This window comes from Platalea leucorodia (genome assembly GCF_965183815.1).
Source record: "Platalea leucorodia genome assembly, chromosome: 5".
Lineage (NCBI taxonomy): Eukaryota > Metazoa > Chordata > Aves > Pelecaniformes > Threskiornithidae > Platalea > Platalea leucorodia.
Window position 1 is genome coordinate 14,415,971 of NC_138827.1, and position 23,634 is coordinate 14,439,604.

The following is a 23,634-nucleotide window of genomic DNA, read 5'->3' on the forward strand; positions in this document are numbered from 1 at the left end:
CAGCTCATCAGTATGAAATAATCAGTGTTACAGACCATTTGGGACAGGTTTCCTTCCTGGTCAGATGGGAGGAGAGAAGGGGGGAGGCCGGTGTGATCCAAGATCGGCGTCATGCAGTCATGCACAGCCACTGGTGATAAAAACAAATAGACCGTGCAAGAGGTGTTCACTCTTTCTCTCTTCCCTCAATATATCTCTGCTTTGTGCAGAATTGCCAGATTCTCAGGTGCCACATTTTGGAGAGGAGTTTGTTTAGAGGGACAGAAAAAAAATGGATCTTCTACTTTCCATTTTATCTTTTTTTTTTCCTTTTTTTTTGTCTCTATTTTTCTTTTTTTTTTTTTTGGCTCTTTTTTCTCTTTTTAAAAAAGTCAATTATGGAAAAATAAAATTGCCAATTTACCTTAATATTTTGGGTGGTGAATGGCAGCAGTTCACCAACTGCTTCATGAGCAGCTGGGGATGGGAACCACTGAAACAGGTGCAAGATAAGCTCCCTCCACTTGTGAGTCAGAGCCTTTGGTGTTATGGTAGCCAAGCCTCAAAGGTTGGTTGGTGACACTCCTGAAGGCACTTCAGTTGGTGGGCCCTGGTAGATACTGGTAATAATTAAGACAGTGTCTGATGAGAGGGTTTAGAAGTAAAGGGAAGATTGGAAATACTGTGAGTGCTGTGGCTAAAAGACATACAAAGTGAAATAAAACAGAGCGCCCTCTTTTTTGGAGAAAACTCTCTGCTTGGATTAGGACTCTTGCCTGTGGCAGTCTTTCTGTCTAGTCGTCTGTTAAGGACTAGAATCAGATTAAGAGCACATCCCTTAACTGTTCTTTGGTGCCGTTCAGCCTTGCCTCTGCAGCATCCTGCAAGTTCCCTGCAGACTTACGATGTCTAATAGTGAGGCACCCCTTGGCTACAGTTCTGGGGTCAGTGTTTTTCCCTGATGTTGCTTTGCTTTCTTAGCTGAGAGGGAGGGGTTCAGAAAGCAGATAGAAAGGAAAGAAGATCTTTTCTTTCAGAAAAGATAGAATATGAGTGGGAATGGTGGTCCCCTATTAGCAAATTCATTTCACTGTAACTGTGTTCTTGTATGCATTTGTATTGCTCTCCCATTTCAGTGTCTTTAATAAATATTCCCTTCAGAGAAACTGAAGCTCAATCATTAAAATAAAGGATACATGGGAAATTGAGCAGTTCTTAAATAGTGTGAAATATCTATAGCAGACCATGGGATGGCAGGGAGGCGAAATGGCCAGTGATGAATGCAGAGAAGCTGCCTGAAGGAGGGCAGGCAGGGGTGATGAAAAGCCAGAAGGAAACAGAAGAGACCTAGAAAACTGAGAAAAGAAAAAGTCTGATGAAGTAAAAAAGGAAAAGTGAAGAGGAGAAAAAAATTCAATTGTTTTCTACAAAGGATTTTCAAAGAAAATGTCTGTTTACTAACAATGACATTCTGCATTGTATTTTAGTGTAGCACCAGTCAAGTAAAATCATGTCAGGAGGAGGAGAGGGATAGAGTGGCTTTATTGATGGGTAGGATAAGAAACTTGGAAAGCCTGGGTAGTTTTTCATTATCTGATTGTTTGAAATAGCTCTCTACCTTCCACAGCCCAGCTGAACTCTGATTTGCTGCATCGCATCATCAAAACAAAATCACAGCTTTACTCCTTATCTAGATTAGGAGCCTGGCTACTCTGATATTCCAGCTGGTGGATTTCTTACAAAAGGGTGAAGTTCAGAAAGGATGGGGTGGACACACAGATCCCACACTACAGCCCTATTGGGATTTGTACTCTAAAGTAAAACTAAATTCCTCCTTTGATATTTTGATTAGCCACAAAACAAAGCTGCAAAGTACCCCCTGCAAAAGGAACCATGGGAATGTCCCTGTTGAGTTTTCTTTGGCAGGATTGGGGCCAGAGCAAATCATGGCAAGTGGTTTCTTTATGCTGCAAAGGGAAACTTGAACTGTCTTTGAATATGAAATAGGAATAGGCGTGCTATCTACGTACTGTTTAGATAATACTTTGAAATGTTGTTTTCTATATATGCTTGTTACATCTGCAGCTGACCTTTGCAGGTACATTACTTAGAATCCAAGCACTAACCATTTTGATGAGCCCTCTGTATCACATCAGTATTAGTTCACCGGCTCAAAATCTTTATCAACAGCCTGCTTTTAATAAATTTCTTTCAGGGATGGTACAAAATGAAAATAAGCACATACTTTGTTTAGATTCTTGTTATAGTCTGTAAGAAAGTCAAAGAAATCTTACGTTTTCTTGGTTGCAGGTAGAGTAACGTGCACTTTTATTTCCCCTGCTTATCTGCTCAATGCACAAAGAGCCACTCGCACATGGTGAACTCCTAGAGGCTGCAACAAAGTTGGCTTCTCTTCTTTGGCTCGTTTTAGTGGGGTTGAGCCTTTCTTTAGGGGAGCTGATAAGTCAAACAAGTGGTTTTCCTCTTTTACAGATGGAGATAAGAAATGATTACTGCCAAATTAGTAACTTGTTTGTTGATCTTTTAGCATTTACTGTTGTAAACGTTCATCTTGCACAGAAGTAGTGGTGAACAGTAACGCTGAGGTTATTTCTTCTCAACAGTAGCAAACTACTAATCCGATCACCACTTGTTTTCTATTTTTTCAATTACTATCTGGAAAATTCGTGCCATGATTACCTACAAGACGACCATGGAAATCTTCTTAGAAAATAGATTTGCTACCTGATAGCATCATATTTCCAAGAATATTGTTGAGCAGAAGTAAAATCTACTAAAAGCTTGTTTTTTGAGATCCCGTATGAGTTGCATACAGATGCTGCGGCAGGTCAACAGAGCATATTTATGAGAAGAAATAAATATGTGCTTACCACTTCCTTAAGTACTATTCTTGGATGCTTGAATTTATTCAGATGTGTGGGTGGTATTCTTAAAATTTTAAAATTATACCACATGCTTTCATCTCCCATAGTACACTATCTGCTATCAGTTACAAAAACGTCAAAAGGTAAAAATTTTGTCATTCAGTAATTGAGAAATCTGCTAACTTTGTGAACTTTCTGATCCCCATTAGCAAAACCTTTGTCTATCCAACAAGTGAAATAGAATGTCAAATGGTTTTTGGCATGTCGGGTATGAGATAAGCAAAGAATCTTCTATCCATTTTTGATTCTTTAGGGAATTGTCTTAACCGGCCGGGTTCATACCTTGCATTTGCCAGTTTCCCATTCTGCTCAATGGGCACGCGTTAGCCTCCTTTGCAGAAAACATTTGATGAACTGGCTTGCTTTTCCATCAGTTTAGTTTTATTTTCATTACTTTTCCCTATAACTCGTTTATTGGATTCTGTATCTTTAGAAAATTTTATTACTCTGTTATTCAAGCTAAAAAAATAGCTAATTTTTCTTTCCCAAATGAGTTGCTTGAAGCAAAGTACCTATGAATACATGGGTATTTTAATTCACTTACTAAATGTATACAGAGAAAATTTACAAGCAGCCTTTTTACCATTTTTTAAGTGTCTGCTGACTGTTGCATAAGCTAAATTATTTACAGTATGATGCCTCACAAAAGAGTAGCAGATTTGGGTTATTTACTTTCCTGATAAGAAAAAGGGATTGAAGTTGCTGTGATATGCTGCTTTGTTAATTTTATATTTGTTCCCCAGTGTGTAAAATCTTTTTAAAGAACTAACATGAGTATTGGCAGACTCTTTTGAAATGGTATGGAAGTGGTAAGATTAAACAAAACATGAAAAGGTCTTAAAAATATAACTCAGCAAGTGTTTGATAAAAGTGCTCAACAATAGAAAACCTTTAGGATGCTTAATTTATTTGCTCTCTATTTGAGAATGGCCCCTGCACTCCATCTGGGAGTAGTTCTAGCAAGTTATGTGTTTTGAAGGATGCCAAACTGGGTATATTGAAACAGTGTGTTTGTACAGTGTAATGAAAGCCATCGAGAATGGTCATGCTGAAGATCTCCCCTTAATGAGGAGATTAAAATCCATGGTGAGGTTGAAGAGTGAAATTTGCAGCTGTGTCGTTTGATGAGATCCTTTGCCTGGAATGTGCCAGTCCCCGCCGTTCGCAGATGTACAGAGTCTTCACGAGGTTTCTCTCTGCCCATGCAGGTGCCATAGACCCCTCTGACATCATGGCTCCCGTCATCGTAATCCCTCCACAGAATACAAGCGTTGTAGCAGGGAGCAGCGAAATCACGCTGGAGTGTGTGGCCAATGCAAGGTATTGTAAAAGCAGCGAGGTTATAAGGAACTAATTTTAATGCGCTGTCCTTTATTGAGAGGGACATAGGAAGTTATTTTCTTTTTTTTTTTAATTATTTTAATGATTGAAGCAGGATGCAGCATGTAGCTTGCTCTTCAGAGTAACCTTACAAATAATCTTGTTTGTCCAACATTACTGAATTAAACATCGATTTTTCTGGCCAAATAAGGATATAGGCAGAGTTACTTTCCCACCTGTTACTCACACAGTAAGGAAAAGAAATATGGTGTTGTTCAATCAGCAGACGTTATCTTAAGGAAAAAGTTATGTTAAGGATTAATAATATTTCAGCTGTATTGCCTATTGACATGGAAGGTGGTGATTTTGTTGAACAGTCTGTGCTTCCTAGTAAATAAATTAGCGAGGATCTCCTGTGAAGTAATTTATTACAGCTACTCTCGTTTTGCAGTGATTATTGCTCAACTGTTCATAATGCATGATAATATAGAGTTCACAGCATTCCTCCTACGTTTCCATCTAGTTGGCCTTGAATAGCATTGAATTCCATTGAATAGTTGAGGTCCTCAGATGATGAGAAGACCAAATGATTCACTTTCTCCTCTGAGGGAAGAGATGTTCCTGATACGGTTAATATTGTTTTGATAATTGAGTTATAATGAAAGCACTTCCATGCAACTCATTCCCATAGCAGTATTTACTCCTTTTGCTTAGAGAAATCAAATTATTAGCACTTAAGCTCTATTGCTGTATCAATTAGCTGTACTTGCATAATGCCAGTTGAGTAGTCTGTAGTCTTGATGTGTAGAAGTTACATATGCATTTACTTCTTAATAGCAAATGTCGAGGATATAGGAAAACTTACAGAAGTTTTATAATTTCTATATAACTGCAGACAAGACTATTCTGTAATATGTATGTTTTATTGTTGTATTCTTGTGTGTTGTTTTTAAACCTTGGCAGACCTCTTGAGAGACTAAGCATGACCTGGAAGAGAAATGGAGTAAAAATAACCAGTGGCATTAGCAGTTTTGGGAGACGACTCACTATCACCAACCCAACCTCTGCTGATGTGGGGATGTACTTCTGTGAAGCAAAATTGAAAGACAGCACAGAGGAACCAGCAAGAGCAAAAGCCTTCCTTTCTATAATGGGTAATTCTCAAGGCAATGTGTTTTTTAGCAAAACAGGCTCAGGACTGAGGTATAATAGGAAATAAAATTGATATTTTAATATTTCATTGACCTTACATTTGAACCTTTCTTTGGAGAACAGAACAAAGGAGGTGAAAGAGGGTTATCTTCCAAATTAATTCAGCTGTTCTTCTCCATGAATATAAATTCATCAAATAGATTTTTTTTTTTTTTTTTTAAACACTGATGTGATTCTGAATCCCCTGTGAAACTATACATTTAATCAGAAGTTGGGGAAATACAGTAGTAAAATCCTTATTGGGCAGCTTCTACATCTTCGCTTTTAGATGCATTAAACCCTGATTAACTCCCAGCTTGCTTACATCTAGTTTTAATATGTCAAGTGCCTGTATTTCCAAAAGAAGCCTTTTAGGAGCACTTCTGTGCGTTGTCTGTTGCAAGTGCCAGTCAGGGGGCCAAGGGCATTCCTGAGCACACAGGCAGGCAGATATCATTACTGAGGTAACAAAAGGGAGAAGGACATACCATCAAAATCGGTGCTACGTGCCAGACCTTTGACTCCAAGGGAAACTTTGAACTTAATATTTTTAAGGCGACATTGATGCTTTTCACTGCCTGTTTCCACCATCACCTCCGTGTTGGAGTTTTGCTGCAGCAAGGAGGTTGTCATTTGGAAATGGTAGTTACTGTGCATGTCAGATCCAATGCAATAAAGCAAATTAACACACTGCACACAGTGTAGAGTTTTTTTAGGACTTTTAGAATAAAAGAGACATTTTAAAACAGAGACATTTTAGATGTTTTAAGCCAGAGCTGACTGTGTAAAGTCTAGCTTTTATGTAATAGTCCCAGTAATAACTGTGTAAGTGTCCTGGAGAGGTTATTGCTCTGGCAATAGTACAAGTCTCAGCATTGATCAGAATTCATGCACATGCATTTCTTTAGTGCATTGCAGAGGGAGTTCAGAACGCAATTCTCTACACTCTTTTAGCCTTCTGAAAATACAATTTTGAAGACTGCTGTATGGTCTGTGTTCTACTAAAGCAATTTATAGTAGTTCATGCTAAATGAGAAAACATCTCTTCTCTCTGCAAAGCTCTGTTCCAGGTTCATTTGTAGCACTGTGTCTCTATTATATTTATTACCTACTGGATGAAGTTTGGTTCCAGTCTTTTTCTTTGTACTCTGTTTCTTAGAATTACTACCTCATGGCTTCCCTTCCCTTTAAGGAGCAGAGACAGATTTCACTTATTTATGTTTTTTTTTTTTAAACTGTTCCTTATTCATAACATTTTATTGTAACTAGTTTAACTTTGCTGCTATGCTGTCAGATCCAGCCTAATGCAATACTTAAAGCAGCCTCTCGGTTAATGTGAAAGATCCTTAAATACAGTTACAATAAAACTGAGAAACAATCATTGGGGAATCATATTAAACTAGCAGTGCTGCCTTTCCTTAGTAGCTATCAGCTCTCTTATTTTTAAATGTTTTATTTATTTCTTACGCAGTTTTAGGGGGCTGTCAGGGAATGAAGTTATGAAAAGGCCTGTAGATAAGAACAAGCAGATGAAAGAAAGCAGAAACAAATTGGTTACCAATTACTTTTATTTCCTTCTGAAGGAACAAGACACTTCAGTTGCAGGTGTTTACTCAATGTGTCAGCAAAGCCTGATAGATTTCTTTATTTATGAGTTTCTTGAGCTGCACGATGGATCTCTAATTCTAAACAGGAAGCCAAATCAAAGGATTAGTAGTTAATGCGTAACTTCTACTCAGCCTTACAGTTCTTGGATGGATCTGGCCATCGTTTAATTAGTCAAGGGACAGGTTCTAGAGGAAAGTGCAGACAAGATTGAAACCTAAGGATCTTCGCAGTGTATCCCTCATAGTCTATTGGAGTAGTACTTAGAGAGAATCAAGTATGCTTGTCCATTTGCATGTATAAAATATTTGTAGTGTGTACAGATTGATAGTGACCTGATAATGAGCTGTGCTTCTTGGGAGAACAACACAGTGTAGACTTAATAAGGGGCCATGACTAACAGAAAAGGGAAATTGTGTTAATAGAAGAGGTTTGTTTATGTTTACTCAATAGTATGGTAATGAGCGCTTTTGTGGATTAATAGAAAAAAACTATTTTGCTATTAACAGGTAGAATAGGGGTAGTGATAAAAAGATGCATCAAAGATATCACAAATACCGAGTTAATCAAAGCTTTTATACAAATATATCAGTCCTTGCCTTCCCCAGCTAAGGGAAGCCACATAACTTTGGCGTGGGCTCAGATGGTGACAACAGCTTTATTAGAAGGCAGTGGAACTGAATACAAAGGCATGTACTCAGTTCAAATTATTATTTGTGACCTACAATATTATCTCTGAATTTTTTTCTGAATATTTCTGAGAGTACATCTCAGTTTGTAAATGAAAATCACAATAATATTTGAAAAATCTGAATCTCTAATGTAATAAAGTAGTACTGGATAAGCAAGAAGAAAATCCTCTAGTCTTGTGCTGCACTGCAATTTTCTTCTGAATGTGTCAAAGAGCTTTCTGACATCTTCATATTGTTCCAGCAAAGATAAACTGAGATGGTTCCAAACCCTGGTTTTATTAGCTGCAGTTGTTATAAATTTTTAAAGGGTAGCATGCTCCTCAGTCGGCAGAGTAACAGTTTGGGAAAGATTTGTTGCAGATTAGATAAGAGCACATTTGTTTTATCACTAACAGTTTGAAGATTAAGTAATTTAAGGAGTCTTCTCATGAGCAAACCAATTTGAAAACTGAGCTAATCTTAAATTCTTTTGCTCCAGTTCTGCAAGTTCCGTTAGCTACAAATTGCAATAGTCATTTTTCAAGTGATTGTTCTATGGGAAATTATGAATTTTAGAAGCTTAAGAAAATGAGGAATGAAACCCTTCCACTACATGAAATCCATAATGCTCTTTAAATCAGATGCAGTCAGAAAGTAAAATCTGAACAAACTGAGGAGAAAAATAAGTAGAAAGAATGGCCTGGCATGATGAGGTGTTGAAGCCCTGTTGGCCTGGCCAAAGGAGTAGGATGGAATAAAGCAGAATCACAGTAGAGGGCTTTCCTTCTTTTTGGAGCAGTTTTGTGCCCAGAATAACTACATAAATAGACGTGTTAGTCTCATCTTGGTGTTTCCTAGAAAGAATTTTTACATCCCAGCTGGATAGATTTCTTTCTGAAAATAAGATGATAGGGGAGCATGGTAGGTGGGTCCCTCTCTTAAAGGCTACCCTGGTTCTCATCAGGTATGGGTACAGCTTATGGGATCGTGGGATTCAGGAACACATCAGAAAAATTCTGATTTTACTGTGGAGGGCCCACCTGGCTAGGCTCTGAGATGAACTATAGCGCTGTTCCTCCTTCACTGAACTTCTCCAGGAGCAAGTGTGGAGATGCAGAAGGGCCTTCTTTGTGCATTGCCATTGTCCATGAATTTTCATTGAAGGTGTATACAACTGCCAGAACAGAAGTTATTTTCCTCTGCAGCGAGCCACCTTGATACCTTGTGCTCGGATCTCTGGAAACAATAGCTCTCGTGGCTCTAGCTTAGACACTTCAAAACACTACAAATGATGTCTTGAAAGCAGAGCAAAGAATTTTTCCATGATGATTGTGTTCATGTATTGTGCTTAAGAAAAGACCATGATGACCGTGTTCATGTACTGTTCATAAGAAAAGAATAAGAGTTTCAGGAAAACTATAATATAAAATGTCTTTGGACATGCCTGAACTTCAGTTTGGGCTCAAAGCAGAGAAATGTTGACAACTTTTGTTTTGGCGAGCCTCAGAGGTTCTTGAGATGGACGCAGGCATGTCGCCTTGGCCCAAAATGGACCCAGGATCTATACCACAGTGAAGTAATGGGACTTCTGGGGAGTCTAGTTGTGTCTCTGACATTCAGAAGTTCCTCTTTCTTTCAGTTCTGCAAACAGGAGACGTGTTCCCTGTGCTGCTGTAAGGTTTTAGAACACACAGACTGCAGCTTGCAGTATGGGTAGTAGCAAGAAACTAAGAGTACCTTTTCATCTCTTTCTGTTTTAACCTGATATTCATGCAAAGAAAAATCCTGCTTCAAGGAACTTGTTATACCTGCATATACAATGTGGCTTCTCTCAGCATGGACAGTCTGATCTACTGTCTGGAGTTACGGACTTTGTACCTACAAGGGGCTCTCAAGTTTGCAGTTCCCCTTTCTTTACAGGATATTCACCAAATAAATCAGTTTATGGTAATGCTAGAGAAAGGCTTCCATGTTTAAGGCTCAGTCTTCCTCTTAAATATTCAGGCCTGAATTTCTGAGTGATGCAGGAATTTCATCTTTGGAGGAGCCCCTGGGGCTTTCTCTGTTCTTTCTGACTTTCATGTATGTATCTAGGATTAGGTCACACATCTCCAATGCAGCTTGAAGGGTATGTAATGGATGCTGACTGCTATCTTTTGAATGTTAAAATCAGTGACCATGTAACTCTGCGTGGGGGAAGTTAGAACAGTATCAAATTTTGCAGGCTCCCAAGGGCTTTTCAGAGAGGCTATCTTTTCAATGATGTCTGTAGCGCAAAAAACCCCTGAAACTCTCAACAACTATTAAAAGCAGGCATTTATATTCAAATATTCTTTTTCCCCTTTGCTTGTTCTTGACCTTTTAGTTAAGATCAGTCAAACACTAATACAATATCCGAACAATACAGTATCTGTTTCTTTCAGTGTAATATGAGATGTGACCCTTCTCATTGCATAACACACTGTACTGCCAGCAGGGTGAATTCGGTGTAATGGGTCCTTTCCTATTCTAACTATTGTGATTCTATAATTTCAAAAAAATTTAAATGTTTGGCCTGATACCAACAGACTACTGTCATTCCTAGAAATCGCTGTGTCTGGGGGCTTGTGTCTGGCATGTTATATAGTTTGGAAGACATTGTAATTTCACCAAACATATTAAATTTCAACACATGATTATTGCCTACAACAATAAATGTTCAAATTCAGACTGTGTGATTCAAACCAAGCCTTATAAGTATGCAGTAGAGTCATATATTCAGCCAGCCAGAATGCCCCTTCAGAATGCTATCTGACCCCTATAAATATTACTGCATTTTTATGGCCTCTTTCTGATAGTTATTCACCAGGTGGAGTATGGCACCCAAAGTGAGATACCCTGAATTTTTCACTTGGAAATTATGCTGGGTCTGCAGGCCCTCAGGCACACACCTGATGTGCAGATGATACATCTGACTCATCTGAAAAGTGAGGAGCCTAGATTCAGTTCTCTAGCACCTGTAACTAGGGCTATTTCTTCCACAGCCTGAGTTCTGTTGAAGTCATAGAGCCTCACTGCAAAGGACCTTTTGAGCATCCATGTTGCTAGCATAAGATACATGCAAAAAACACATGGAAAAGCAGGACAGCTTGCATGGAAATCACTGTTTCATTTCCCTCAAAGCCCTAAGAGTGTATCTACACCAATACTGCTGTGATTCTCTCATACCTTAAATCAGCAAGACTAATTTTCCATGTATATATTAGACTTGGGATGCCACAGCACTGTTGTCCATGTGGTATTCTAGAACTTCCAGAATTCCCTTATGAATTACCCTTGTCTTCCCACCCAGGCTTATCTCTATCTCCAGGCAGCAGAAGCAGGTAGTTAACAATCAGTAAATTGTAGAGTTGCTTTTGCAAGGTTTTCTATATTTGTGCTTATCACACAAGAATAAGATCTGACTCCTCTACGGACAGTTGTTGCCTCAGCCTCTCGACCCCTCTGTGTCAATTGTAGCATTTGGCAGGGCTTCCAGCTGCTGGAATGGCTGTGAGAATTGAGTTCAGCAGGCTTTAGTGTAAGGGAAAAGGTGGGTCTGGGCTTGATGAAGACTGGAAATCATATTTGCTGGCGCACCTACACCCTGAAAGTCCTCTGGGAGTTGTCTGTGGCCTTTAGATTGCATCTTTCTGCTGTTCCTGCTCTTTTTCTGTCTTGTCTGCTTCCGTTTCTCCCTGCTTCTTTCAAAAAAAGCTGATGTGAATTTTCCTTAATAACATCACATCCCATTTGCTAAGTGACAGTTGTCACTGACTTCCAGTTCCTTGTCAGGTAATTCACTGCTTGATACCTGCTCACCTAAGCATCTCTTAATGTAATAAGTTTCTTCGAGGGTGGCATAACAGCCTGTATGGGATTTAAAGGAAGGAGCACAGATTGTAGGATAGGATTTTGGGAGACACACTGGGAAAGCAGACTGTATAAATATGCCAAGTATAACTGCAGAAGCTGTGTGCAACAGCAGCATATAAGCAATGGTCATAGAAGCACTAGCATCTTTGAGGTCACATTAAGTGCTTGCAGCTGGACTGCAGGCCCATGTTGAAGATAAATCTGCAAATTTATCACTGGTGTGTGAATATGTTGCTGATCTAGGATGAAGTTTGAGAGCTGGTAGCTGAAGGTTGCCAAGTTTAGAAATTGGCCCGTTAAGGTCAGAGTGGCTTATAAAGGGGAGGGTGGAAGATGTGCAGTTAGGAACTCCCTAAAAAGAGGAAAATACACTTGAACCTCACTGGCTGAAGAGACATCCATTAGAAGCAGCCCAAAGTTACAAGTGAATGGATGTGAGGATACTGTCTTGCTCCTGTGCTGCTTTGCTCACCTTTGTCTCCCCTCACAATCAGATTAAATTGCCATAGAACAAAAGATTCAAATTTTACTTTGAGAGATGGACAGATGAACGCTTACTCGTGTGTCCACAGATACATAAGCAAGACATTAGGCTAAAAGTTTGGGAATTAAAAAGATAAAATTCTGGAAAGTGGAGCGCAAGGAAAACATCAGACAAGGCTTGGAGAATGGCATGAGAAGCAAGAATGTACTCAGAGTTAAACATGGACTTAGATGAATTGCAGAGGACTCAGCAACTTAGTTGATCAAACATGTCAAACAGTGTGCTATCAGTGAATTTCAATTAAATGTTCAGCTTTTCAATTTGTTGTTTAGATTAACGCATGAGATCATATGCAATAAATCACAACTTATTATGCATGTTTATTAATAGTTTTATATTTAGGCAGTGGGGATCAATAATGTTAACACATGTATATTATTAGAATGTAATAAATCAGGTAGCTTGTTTTATTGGTTTTGCTGGGTAAATGAGTATTCCAGGCTATTTTGCAACCTCACCTCCTCCTCTGCACAGGATTTTGAGGACTAATATTGATTGACTTTATTTGGAATGAGTACAGAATTGTAATATCCATTGGTGTTCAAATGAGACCCCAGTTGTGTACACTCAAGCAAGTATTTTATTGTAGTTAGGGGGAAGGACTGCTGGGAAAGGGGGTTTTGCGTTCTAATCTGGTGCTTACTGATGTGTACCTGCTGGCATGATATGTCATCGCTGTGAAATGATAGCAACACTTGCTATACTACAGGTGGTAGCAGGAGAAATAAGATTTTGCAGGATAAAATTATGTGATTTTGTTTTTATTTATGAGAATACCAATGTTCTATCAATAATACAAACTGCACGTCTGGTTTTCAGATGTGGTTGGTGAAGAGATTTGAGAGAAGGTCAGCTCAGATGACCTTGGATCTTGTACTATGTTTTCTGAAACATGTGTGATTTCCTTGAAATGAAAATACAAGTAACTTGTCCTCACAAGTTACTTACATTGTCTTTTCTGTATTTTCTAAAACATACCAGTGAGTTTGTCTATGGTACAATAGCACTCTAGTTATAATCAAATAAAATGCTTCCAAAAACAGTACTCAGATGATAATTGCATTGAACAGACTATGACAGTTTTTAGTTACCATGATAATTACTGCAACCTTAATGCCTGTGGGACTTTGACGCGATGCTCTTCAATTTTATGCTGTGTGGAAGAAAGAGTTACATGGCAGCATACTCTACAATTTCTGGAATCTTGTCTCTGTTTAATTAAACGTCTAGTATCTTTTCTTTAGTCCTAATGATAAAGTGTGGATTTTTATGATTATTACTATAACTTCAATTAAAGCATTAAATCTGTTTGCTTTCAAGAAATAAAACAGTTGAAAAGAATTTTTTTAATTATGCTGCAGTTATCTTCTGGTGTTGGTTCTCTGACATGCTATGGCACTTTATCTGACATGCTTCATGCCTTCACAAGGTGGAATTTAGTTTAGATACTGAAGCAAACTATCCTATAAAATGCTATGTTGTAAATATAAACCTTTATAAACCTCTCGGGAGAGCCCTTCTGAACGAAGAATTAAAACATTCCATGATTCAGACCTATAAAATGAAAAGTAGCCCCTGCTCTGAGTATTAATTTGCAGTGCAAACCCCTAAATTTTACCTTACATTGACTTGACTGTTTGGAATTCATGCTCAGCATAGCAAAAAGTTGTTGCCTTTTAATGATGCTTTTACTACCCAAAAAAGTGCCTCCAAATAGAGACAAACTTAGACAAGCTAGTCTGTTTGTAACAGTCTATTAAATACAATGCATGTGGAGAGATTATATGATGAATATCTTTAAATCAACGCCTATATTTCATTTTGCTGTGGCTTTGTTTGTTTACTTCTGTTTGCTTTCCCTGTTCTAAAGAACCACCATATTTTACGGCTGAGCCCGAGAGCATGATTTTGGCTGAAGTGGAGAAAGACGTGGACATCCTGTGCCAGGCCATGGGTGAGTGTGCAGAAGGGTTCAGACTTGGATGAATGATGTATATCCAGTTCTGAAGAAAGCATCTTATATGAACTTTTAATGTTTTGAGACTTCTGCATTATTGCTAATTATCACAGATCCCAGGTACAAGGGAGAGGGATGGCCTTTGCCCTTGGAAAACTGGGCAGTCCTTGTAGTTTAGTTTAGACATGAGTAACGCCGGCACGTTCGTATTCGTCTGTTGGGCAGGTCAACTCCTGCTCCTTTCCCTCTGGTAGCCTGCCTTTGCTTCATAGTTGTCACTATAAAACAGACATTAATGTCCTGAGCCAGAAAATTAGCTGAAGTAAAAGTATGGTTATGGAACCCATCATTTGCAATGCAAACAGTCAATATTTTCAACAACTCAAATGTCCTTTTTTCTAAAAATTATGGAACTTTTATACTGAATAGAAATGTCAGTAACTCTGACATTTAAGTGTAGTTAAGAATTCTACAGGAGGGCTATTACAGGCAGTTTTTAATTGGCAGGTGTTTTAATAACGTAAAATGCTTCAAATGTCTTGAATTCCACCTAAACCAAAATAGTTTTTAAGATTTAGTTCCAGACAAGTAGAAGTACCACCTATTTTAGCACTCTAGTAAGATAGGAGGCATCGTAGTCTTGTGATAAGAGCAGGTTTGCCTATGTCACCGAATTGCTACATGACTTTGGCAAGCGAATGAACTTTTTGTTGTCTCACTTTCCCTGATGCTGAGGTTAACGAGCAATACGTACAAAAATCCCATGAGATCCTTAGGTAAAAAGTACACTACCTTGCCCAAACCTAACTAACAGCTTGTTTGGATGAGTTCTTTCTCCAGATCAGAGCCAATAAAGATATTCTTTATTGCATAATTATATTATTTCCACTATGATTTAAGCATTTTTTATGCTTTATGTAGGAAAGAGTCAACCTGCTTTTCTAGAGGGAAGCTTTGTAAATATGTTAGTGCAATAAGCAAGCATGTGTGTAAGGGTGCTCTGGTTGATTTAGAATTTCAGAAGCCCTTGATGAGGTCTCTTACCAAAAGGCTGTTATAGAAATGAAGCTATCAGGCTCTAAGAGACAAGGTCTTGTTAATTAATAGCTTTTTAAACAAAACAGCAGGACCGGCTGTCAGTGGAGTTCCCTGGGAATCTATGCTGGTACCTGTGCTCTTCAACATGCTCATAAATGCCCTGGAAAAGAGGGTGAATAACAAGATGACAATGTTTGCTGATTATATAAAATTATTCAAGATAGTCAACATTAAAACTGACTGCAAAATAGTCGCAGAAGGTTCTGATGATTTGAACTGACTGGACAATAAACTGGCAGATGAAATTATTGACAGACATGAAATTACCTATTACTATGCAGAAAAGGTATGTCTTCTGAAAACATCAGTTCAGTGCCAAGCCACGGTTCAAAATGTGAGGGACTGCGAAGAAAGGAATAGAGAAAAAATAAGAGAATGTCACTGTATGAATCCATCGGGCAGCACTCCCATCTCAAACGCTTCACACAATTCTAATCACTCTATTGGAGAGAGAGATGTAGAGAAACTAGAGAAAATACAAAAAAGTAGGAATGGTATACTTAGAGGTCTACCGTGGTTTTTGAATAATGAAAAAATAAATTGACTGGAACACTTTGCAAAAGAGATGACTGAAGGACAGGTGCCATATGGGAAGGTGAGTAGGAGAAGATGATTCTGTATTGCTTAGTGCAAGAAGTAGAGGAGGCACCCAGCTAAATTTTCAGGTAGGAGATGTAGGATAAAGGAAAGATAGTACTTTTTCAGAAAACATAAACTGTGGAGGTCATTGGTCCAGGCAGTAGTTAAGATCAGAAATAAAAACTATTTAGAAAAACTAACAGAATTTATGGAAGAAAAATCCAGTAAAGACTATGAAACACAGCTGTGTGTATTCAACCTCTGGCTCAGCTAAAGCACAGATTACTGGAGCTGAGAAGGTGGAAATAGGATTTGGTCCTTGGGCTGTTCTTGCATTTTGTGCCTGAGCATCCAAGACAAGACAATTTCAAAGGAAGGAAAAGTGACGAGACAGACATTTATTCTGGCCATGTGACACCAACTTTATGTTTCAGCGTGTGGTATGGCAAACATATCGGCATTTTTTTATTGGAGAAGATTTTTCAAGTAGCAGAATTAAAACTAAGTGTTGTATCATTAGAGAAATTGAGTTTACAGAACATTCTGAGATATTTTTTTTTTAGAAATATTTCGATCCTACACACCTATTTGACGAATTTCTGGACTATCTCACTGTCACTGAAAAAAAACTACCTGCTGTCTCAAATGTTTTTCATGTATCACAAAAAAAAAAAAGAACAACCCATAACCTGGAGGAATTAGGGAAAGAAGAGGTTGACTTCTAACCCTTCTACCCCAGCTCTTCCTTTGAGCAGTTTAGCTCCCAAGGGGATTAATAGGGCACTCACAAGCATTCTCAGTAGATGAGGTCTTATTGGAGATATGGGAACTCCTACTAGAGAAAATGATTTATTTCTGCTGAACTCTTCTAGTGCGCATCTGATTTGCGGATGAATGCAGTGCAGGAGCATGGAAACCTGTCTTCATGTGGATTGTTTTGTTGAGTATCTGTAACACAGACTTGTAAGGGGCAGGTACTAGTATTAAACATAGAGGGGTTTTGATCCATTATTACACAAATCTGGCAATTGCCAGGATTTAAAAAGAGGGGTAAATGAAGGTTGCTGTCTCCCCGCTCCAAGCTAGGAGCGAGAATAAAGCACTAGGGGAACTGCAAAGCTGCCCTGTACCTTTGCTACAAATAGGAAAACAGATTGTATTTCCCCAGCCCCATCAAGTCGTGTGCACAAAGCCCATTTGCGAAGTCTTGGTGCACTTTGAATGTGTGAGAGACAGATTAATTTCACAGTATAAGCAGAGACTAACTGTAAATAAAATTGCAGCTTGCACAGACTAGCTTTATACTTTGCTGTAATGGAGTTTCAGTGTATCAGACTGCGCAGTAACCGTGCTCTGCTGTATATCTTTCAGCAGTCGCTGATGCTGCCTGCATTTTCAATGGGTTTCCTTGAAATGCTTTTTCTTATTTGCTTATGGAAAGTTTAGAGCTGCAGGCAGCGGTGCTGGTGTCCAGGGAGTGCAGTTAATTGGACTTTAGTTCTACCTGTTTAGACAAGTAGATGGAAAGATGCTTTTGGGATTCCCCAGTAGCCCACTGGGATCTACAGAAGGCTATAAAAAATAAATAACAAAAATGACACAGTGAATATTTCGAGTCTTTTATCCAGGTTCTTAAGTAAGTTAAATTTGGCAAAGAGTCAAGCATCTGTTTCACAGATGGGGAAACTGAGCCTCAGATTGCATAAATTATTTGCCCAAGGTTACAGAGAAAGTGGCAAAGCCAGAACCAGAGTCTCGCTCTCCTGCCTTCCCTTCTCCTCCATAACACTAGATTCATTTGCCTGTGAAAAATGAATAGTGCTGCATAGATGCTGAGAAATAAGCTTATTTTATTTATTATTACGAGTCTTTTAGGCCACTCTCTAATTTCTCAAATAGTAAAGTAGGACTGATACTGCTTGGAAAGGTATAGTCCAAAAGGTCTTTAAAGTGTTTTCTTCTGTTTGTAATTTTTTCGCCAGAAGTGTTTAGAGAGGAAAAGGAGCAAAATTCCTTTGGGGGTGTGGGGAGAGGAAAGCTGTGGGGTAGGAGAGGGGGAGAAGAAAAGAAGCTGGTTTTAACCATTTTTATAGCCAAAGAGGTAGCAAAATGATAAAAGAATATGTGTACAACTTGGAAGATGAATCTCTCTGGGAAGATCACTAAAGCCCAAATGAATGCTGCTGACAGACATCAGAGTGCTTAGATAAGATCCTATTATTCAGACTCATGACTTTGAGTAGAGGAAGATATCTGTAACCGAAATGTAGAAAAATAGAGATGGTAATATTCAGTTTGTCAGCTGAGTTGGTGATAGGAAGGTGTATCTCACAGTGATTATAGGATTAGAAGGTTTGCTAATACTGTTAGTAGAATGGGATTTATGGTATGACACCAAAGTTAAAGGTTTGAGTGTACTGAATGCAGGCTTTCATTATTTCCTAGGTGCCTATCAAGTCTAATGTGTGGGAAAATGGAGTTGCTATTATTTAAACTTGAAATCATTTCCAGGCTTCTCAGCATCAGGAGAACTATTCCATTTTGCATCATCTGTTTCTTCATTACTCAGTGATAATTTATATTTGCCCAGGAGGATTTTCAAGAGATGAATAACACTCTCACTGAGAATTCTGAACATTGAAATTTACGCTAATTCTGTATATGGGCTGTTGTATGAAATTTAAATTATGCCTATTGCAAGCTACCACACTACATCTATTCTCTATCAGACAATGCACTCTACATAGTGGATTTCTTCCTGAGATGATTACCTTCTAGATTATGAGTACATTTTATTTTATCAGCAGAACAAAAGCATCAGAGGTGATTGTAGTAAATGATACGTGTTTATAAAAGTAACAGCAGCAATTGAATGTTGTTTTTCAATCATTCCGTACATTGTTTGTGCATTCTTTCCAGGAGTTAATATAGCTTTTGTCTGTATAAAGAGAGTAAATACATTGAGAGAAGATATGAACGGAAGTATAATACAATAGTATTTAACTTCAAGATTTTTAAAATTATAATGATGATAATATGGATCTTCCCGTAGCACTTTTGCTCTGAGAACCACAAGTCGTTGCCAACATTGCAGTGAAATTCATTGTCTGCAAATGCTCGATTCATCAGTGACATCCCATCCTTAATGCTCCTGTGATACCCTGCTTTGCTCTATTTGGGCAAATTTCACTCACCCATGAATTTAAGTCCACAGTTCCTTACCTTATTACAAGGGAATGTGAAGTTCCGAGGTTTTAAGTGAGATGTGTTTTCAAAAATAGCTACCGATTATGAAAATGCCATGTTTGGGGCTGAGATAACTTAAATCACTTTGATACCCTTGTGATCCTGTGATTATCCAATCACATAATAAAATACCTTCTTCACTTCAGATCCCTGAGTAGGGCCCTCTGGATTTGACCAGTGAGGGATTTCTGGGATATAAAGATAAAACATTGTCTGATATGGGGAGTGGGACGGGAACATCTGTGTATGGCTGTTCTAGGCCCCGACATCTCTCAAAGAAAAGAGAATCCCACGCTATTTGTATATACTAAATTTACAACCACTTCATCCCAGCTGACTGGAATATGACTGCAGCAAAAATATCTGTGAAATAACCGTGTCAGGGTTTGTAGAACATGCACATGAAAGAAAACAGGAATAAATGGGACTGTAAGTTATATCTAGGGTAGGATTTTTGTTTCTCCTGATGTGTGCATTTTTCAAATAACAGGTGAAGCTTGAGAATAAATAACAATAATAATAATTTAAAACTATCCCATTGTTGGCAACATGCTGTTTGTACATCAGCTCAAACTAAGCTGCCAAATTAGCACTCGAATACAGCCATGTAAGCACTTCATTTTTTTTATGTGTAATTTGCCATTTCCTTTTTATTTTGACATCTTAGCTTCAGTAGCACAGAGGAATCTTATTTGGGATGGAACAGTCTTACAGACTTGCTGCATTGCCACATTGCTGCTCTTTAAGTAGCATGATTCTGGCTTTCAAGATGAAATTGCTGTAAATCTTATTTTGTAGTAGCATGAAATATGATTGGGTGAAGAAAGTAATTTGATAATGTTTTTTCAACATTCCCCCTTTCACTGTTTGCTGGTTTTATTCCCACATGTTCTGCAGTGTATTATTGCCATTGATAACGTAAGATGCAGCCTCCATTTATCAAAAGCAGCTTGTAAAAATATAAATAATTGGTGTGGAAGGATGGGAAGCCAGGGATATGACCATAACAGTGCCATGTATTTTGACTACCTAAAACATGTTGTGCGAAGACCAATAACAAAATTCTTCTTTTTTTCTTTTTTTCAGGTGTTCCCATTCCCACTCTGGTCTGGTATAAGGACTCTGTTCCCCTCAGCAAGCTGGAAAACCCCCGCTACAAAGTACTCCTGAGTGGTGGACTGCGCATCCATGCGCTGCGTCCTGAGGATGCTGGAATCTTCCAGTGTTTTGCTAGGAATAAAGCCGGGGAGATACAGACGTACACCTACCTGGATGTAACTAGTGAGTAAGGAGCTGCGACAGAGATCAATGAATTGTCTTGTCATTTCTATAGGTGACCCTATATCCATCAGATTTCTCCACTGCTCTGTGCTTGTTTAGTTCGACTCACAGAACCTTGATTTTCATCAAGTGTGGCTGCCCCAGCTGTAAGGTAACCCCAAAATGTCCTCTGTGGCCTGAACACAATTGGCTGAGGCCTGTAGAAAAACTTGCCATGACATTAGGGGCTTGAGGTGAACTCTCCTATTTCTTGCTACAAAAGGGAAACTTAATGAAAAGAAAAAAAAAAAGGTTAATGGTGTAATACTTTTATCTCTCCTTAATACTTGCATTAGAGTAAAACTAAATTATTTAATTCAGTTCTGAATTCGAGCTACTGCTTCATGATTGTTCATGGTATCATTTTATCTGCCTTTTGTCTACAACTACATTTAGTAGGGGAAAGAATAGGGGAAAGAAAGAAAGTTCAAGTTAAATGTCTTTTATTTCCTTTTTTTTTTTTCTTCTGGCCAAAAAGTCTGATTAAATGGTTTTGTTAATGAAGTACACTTTTCTCTCTGGAAGGATTGCAAATTCTAGTAGTCTCTTTTAAAAGTGATTATTAACAGGCATATCCGTAATATTTTAACTCTACTTCGGGAAGCTGATTTTCAGCCCAAGAGCAGTTTACACATACTGACCAGAATTCCTACTGGCCTCAGAAAATACATCAGCCCCAGTTCAATATATATCTAGGAAACTGCAGGAAAAAAAGTAATAAAATGCGACTGGGGGAAAATAAGAGAAAAAGAAACTTGGAAAATGTCTTGGATGAGACTCAGGTTCTAAATTCTTTTGGCTGACATTTAAGTTTCAAAGTTAATTCCTTTCTCAAGTTGCTTTTCATCTTAAAGAACTCTGTTATGAAGATGAAACAAAATAGTTTTGTTTATCTAGATTTCTCAACTTCCCCCCAAACACTCATTTTGAGCTTTATCTTCCTTCATCTGTAAGCCATCTTACTTGTGCATGTACAAGCACTGATAGATTTTTATTTTCCGTGTAGGCAATAAACTGAATTAGATAATTCCTAGGAGATGAATAATGAAAGGTTACAGTCACTGCTGAAAGGTTTTCATGTATTATTGTCATGTCCTTCTCCATGATCAGCTCTATAAAAGTGGATGTAAAGTAGTCCATGATAATATGTAAAGGATCTTTCTGATAACTGATGCATTGAATTTTTTCAATTTTTGATTCTAGACATTAAACCAGTATTTATACAGCCTCCAGAGGATACCACTGTTACGGAGGGAATGACTGCAGTGCTAACCTGTGAAGTTTCAGGGGCTCCAAAACCTGCCATCTCATGGAAAAAAGGTAGCCGGTTATTAAGTTGTTGTGGAAAATCTGTAATCCATATTTTCTTGTCCATTCTTATTCTTGAGATTCTGTAGATCCATTGCATATTTCTTCATTTCTCTGGTTCTATGAGCAGAGGGTTTGTTGTGGGGCTGTTGTGAGCCAGTGGCCTGGATAGGCTGTAATAGTCTTCTGGAAGAATAGAATTGCAGTGCTTAATCTGTGCAATCTACATGACACTAATCACGCTGTTTTTCTCTCCTGTGTTTCAGGAAACCAGATCTTAGCCAGTGGCTCAGTTCAGATTCCTCGGTTCATTCTTCTTGAATCTGGAGGGCTCCAGATAACACCCGTTTTCCTTCAGGATGCTGGCAATTATACTTGCTGTGCAGTCAACTCTGAAGGAGCTCTGAATGCTTTTGTGATGCTGACAGTGTGGAGTAAGGATAATGCTTTGTTTAAAGTCTAACTTTAATCAAGTATTAATCAGTTTTTGTTGTAAGCTCAGGAAATTTTCATAAGTAATTATGCTTTCCTAGTTAATAGAGATACTTGTATGATTTAATAGGAATAATGTATCTATTTTAGGAAACCCATCGCAAATACCTTTTTTGATTGTAAAATTATGCATATGAACTTTTATATTTTGTGAAAGGAAGAGTGTTTAAATAAGCTTCAATCACAATTACAGTTTTACTCAGGTTTTGCCTTGGTGAATCTTGCATTGCAAATCAGACCTTTTAACTTGTAGACTTGGCTATTTGCAGTTGGTTTCTGCCTCCAGGAGTCTGCAGGCAGTATAGACCAGCCCATGCTGTTACTAAGGTTGTGGCCACAGTTACAATAGATGTGATTTTCCTCATACCTTTGTATTTCTTTGTGGCCCTGGGCGCTGTTGGAAGCCAAACCAAAGTACAGCAGACTTCAGCTACTCTGGCATACTACAGATTGGCATGGCACAGGGCAACCCAGGAAATTATTTTGTCCTTCACTATTTGCCCTTGATATCTATTTTTTTATTTCCTCTGTTGGGGTAGAGAGTCTGATCCAACATGTTCACCTGTGTTACTCCTACATGAGTTAAATTTAAGTGTAACATGTTTTTTGCTACTAAAGGTAGGAAATTGTGATCCCTGAGCTGGGACTAAAAGTAATTCAAAACAATGAAGATGATGATAAATACAGAAGTATTGTGGCCCTCCTTTCCTGTGCTTGAAGTACTGATTATGCTGCTGACACATGGTGCATATTTGACATTTGTTAATCCTAAAACTGTGCAGGTTAAATCAGCAACATTTTGTCTTTTGAACCTGGGAATACCTGAAAACAATACTGGCAGTAAATGTAATGTACTTGTGACATATGGCCATCATATTTATCTTATTGACAATGTAGAGTTGGTATACATATCAGGATGTTGTAAACTGAATGATATCCGGGTATGTAGATCAAGTAAAGGAGATACTTCCTATTAATTCTCAAAGGCATGGTTCTTACGTGTATTAAAGATACTGTTTCTGTTCCTAATACTGCACTGGAGGGGGAAAAGAAAAGTGAATATAACCTAATATTTGTGTAGCGACAGCACCATTTTAAAGCTAGAAGGCATACATAGGTACGTCAAGAATAATGCTAAAAATTCCATGCTGTTAAAGTTAACTCTTGATTTTGCTGATGATTACTTCTTGTGCATGGATGAGATATCTCAGTAGACGCTGATTATCTCTGTAGGGATTTGGGACTGATTAACATTATCCACATATCTTCTATACTCATCCTAGTTGTCTACCTGCTTCAGCTGATGCTATCTGCTGCTGCTACTGTGTGTTAAGCATAATAGAGATCTTTCACACCAGATCTGGTTGCTGTAGTTACAGCAGTTATTGTGTTCTGGGTCTCCAGGAGGTGCTTGAATAAAGATGTTTTGAAACATTTGAGTAAACAGCATATCTTTCTTCTATGGAAAATTCAGACTGCCAGAAA

The 23,634-nt window shown here is 38.3% G+C and overlaps 1 protein-coding gene across 1 annotated transcript in view; it reads left to right on the forward strand.

The window, feature by feature from the left end:
• Positions 1–23,634, forward strand: part of SDK1 (sidekick cell adhesion molecule 1) — a gene marked incomplete at both ends in the record, with an annotated part of 418,553 nt that overhangs the window by 259,892 nt on the left and 135,027 nt on the right. Inside the window, 6 exons of the mRNA XM_082312411.1 lie at positions 4,133–4,244; positions 5,208–5,398; positions 14,020–14,103; positions 20,116–20,310; positions 21,553–21,669; positions 21,924–22,091. Coding sequence (XP_082168537.1) covers positions 4,133–4,244; positions 5,208–5,398; positions 14,020–14,103; positions 20,116–20,310; positions 21,553–21,669; positions 21,924–22,091 — 867 coding nt within the window. The remainder of the gene's footprint in view (positions 1–4,132; positions 4,245–5,207; positions 5,399–14,019; positions 14,104–20,115; positions 20,311–21,552; positions 21,670–21,923; positions 22,092–23,634) is intronic.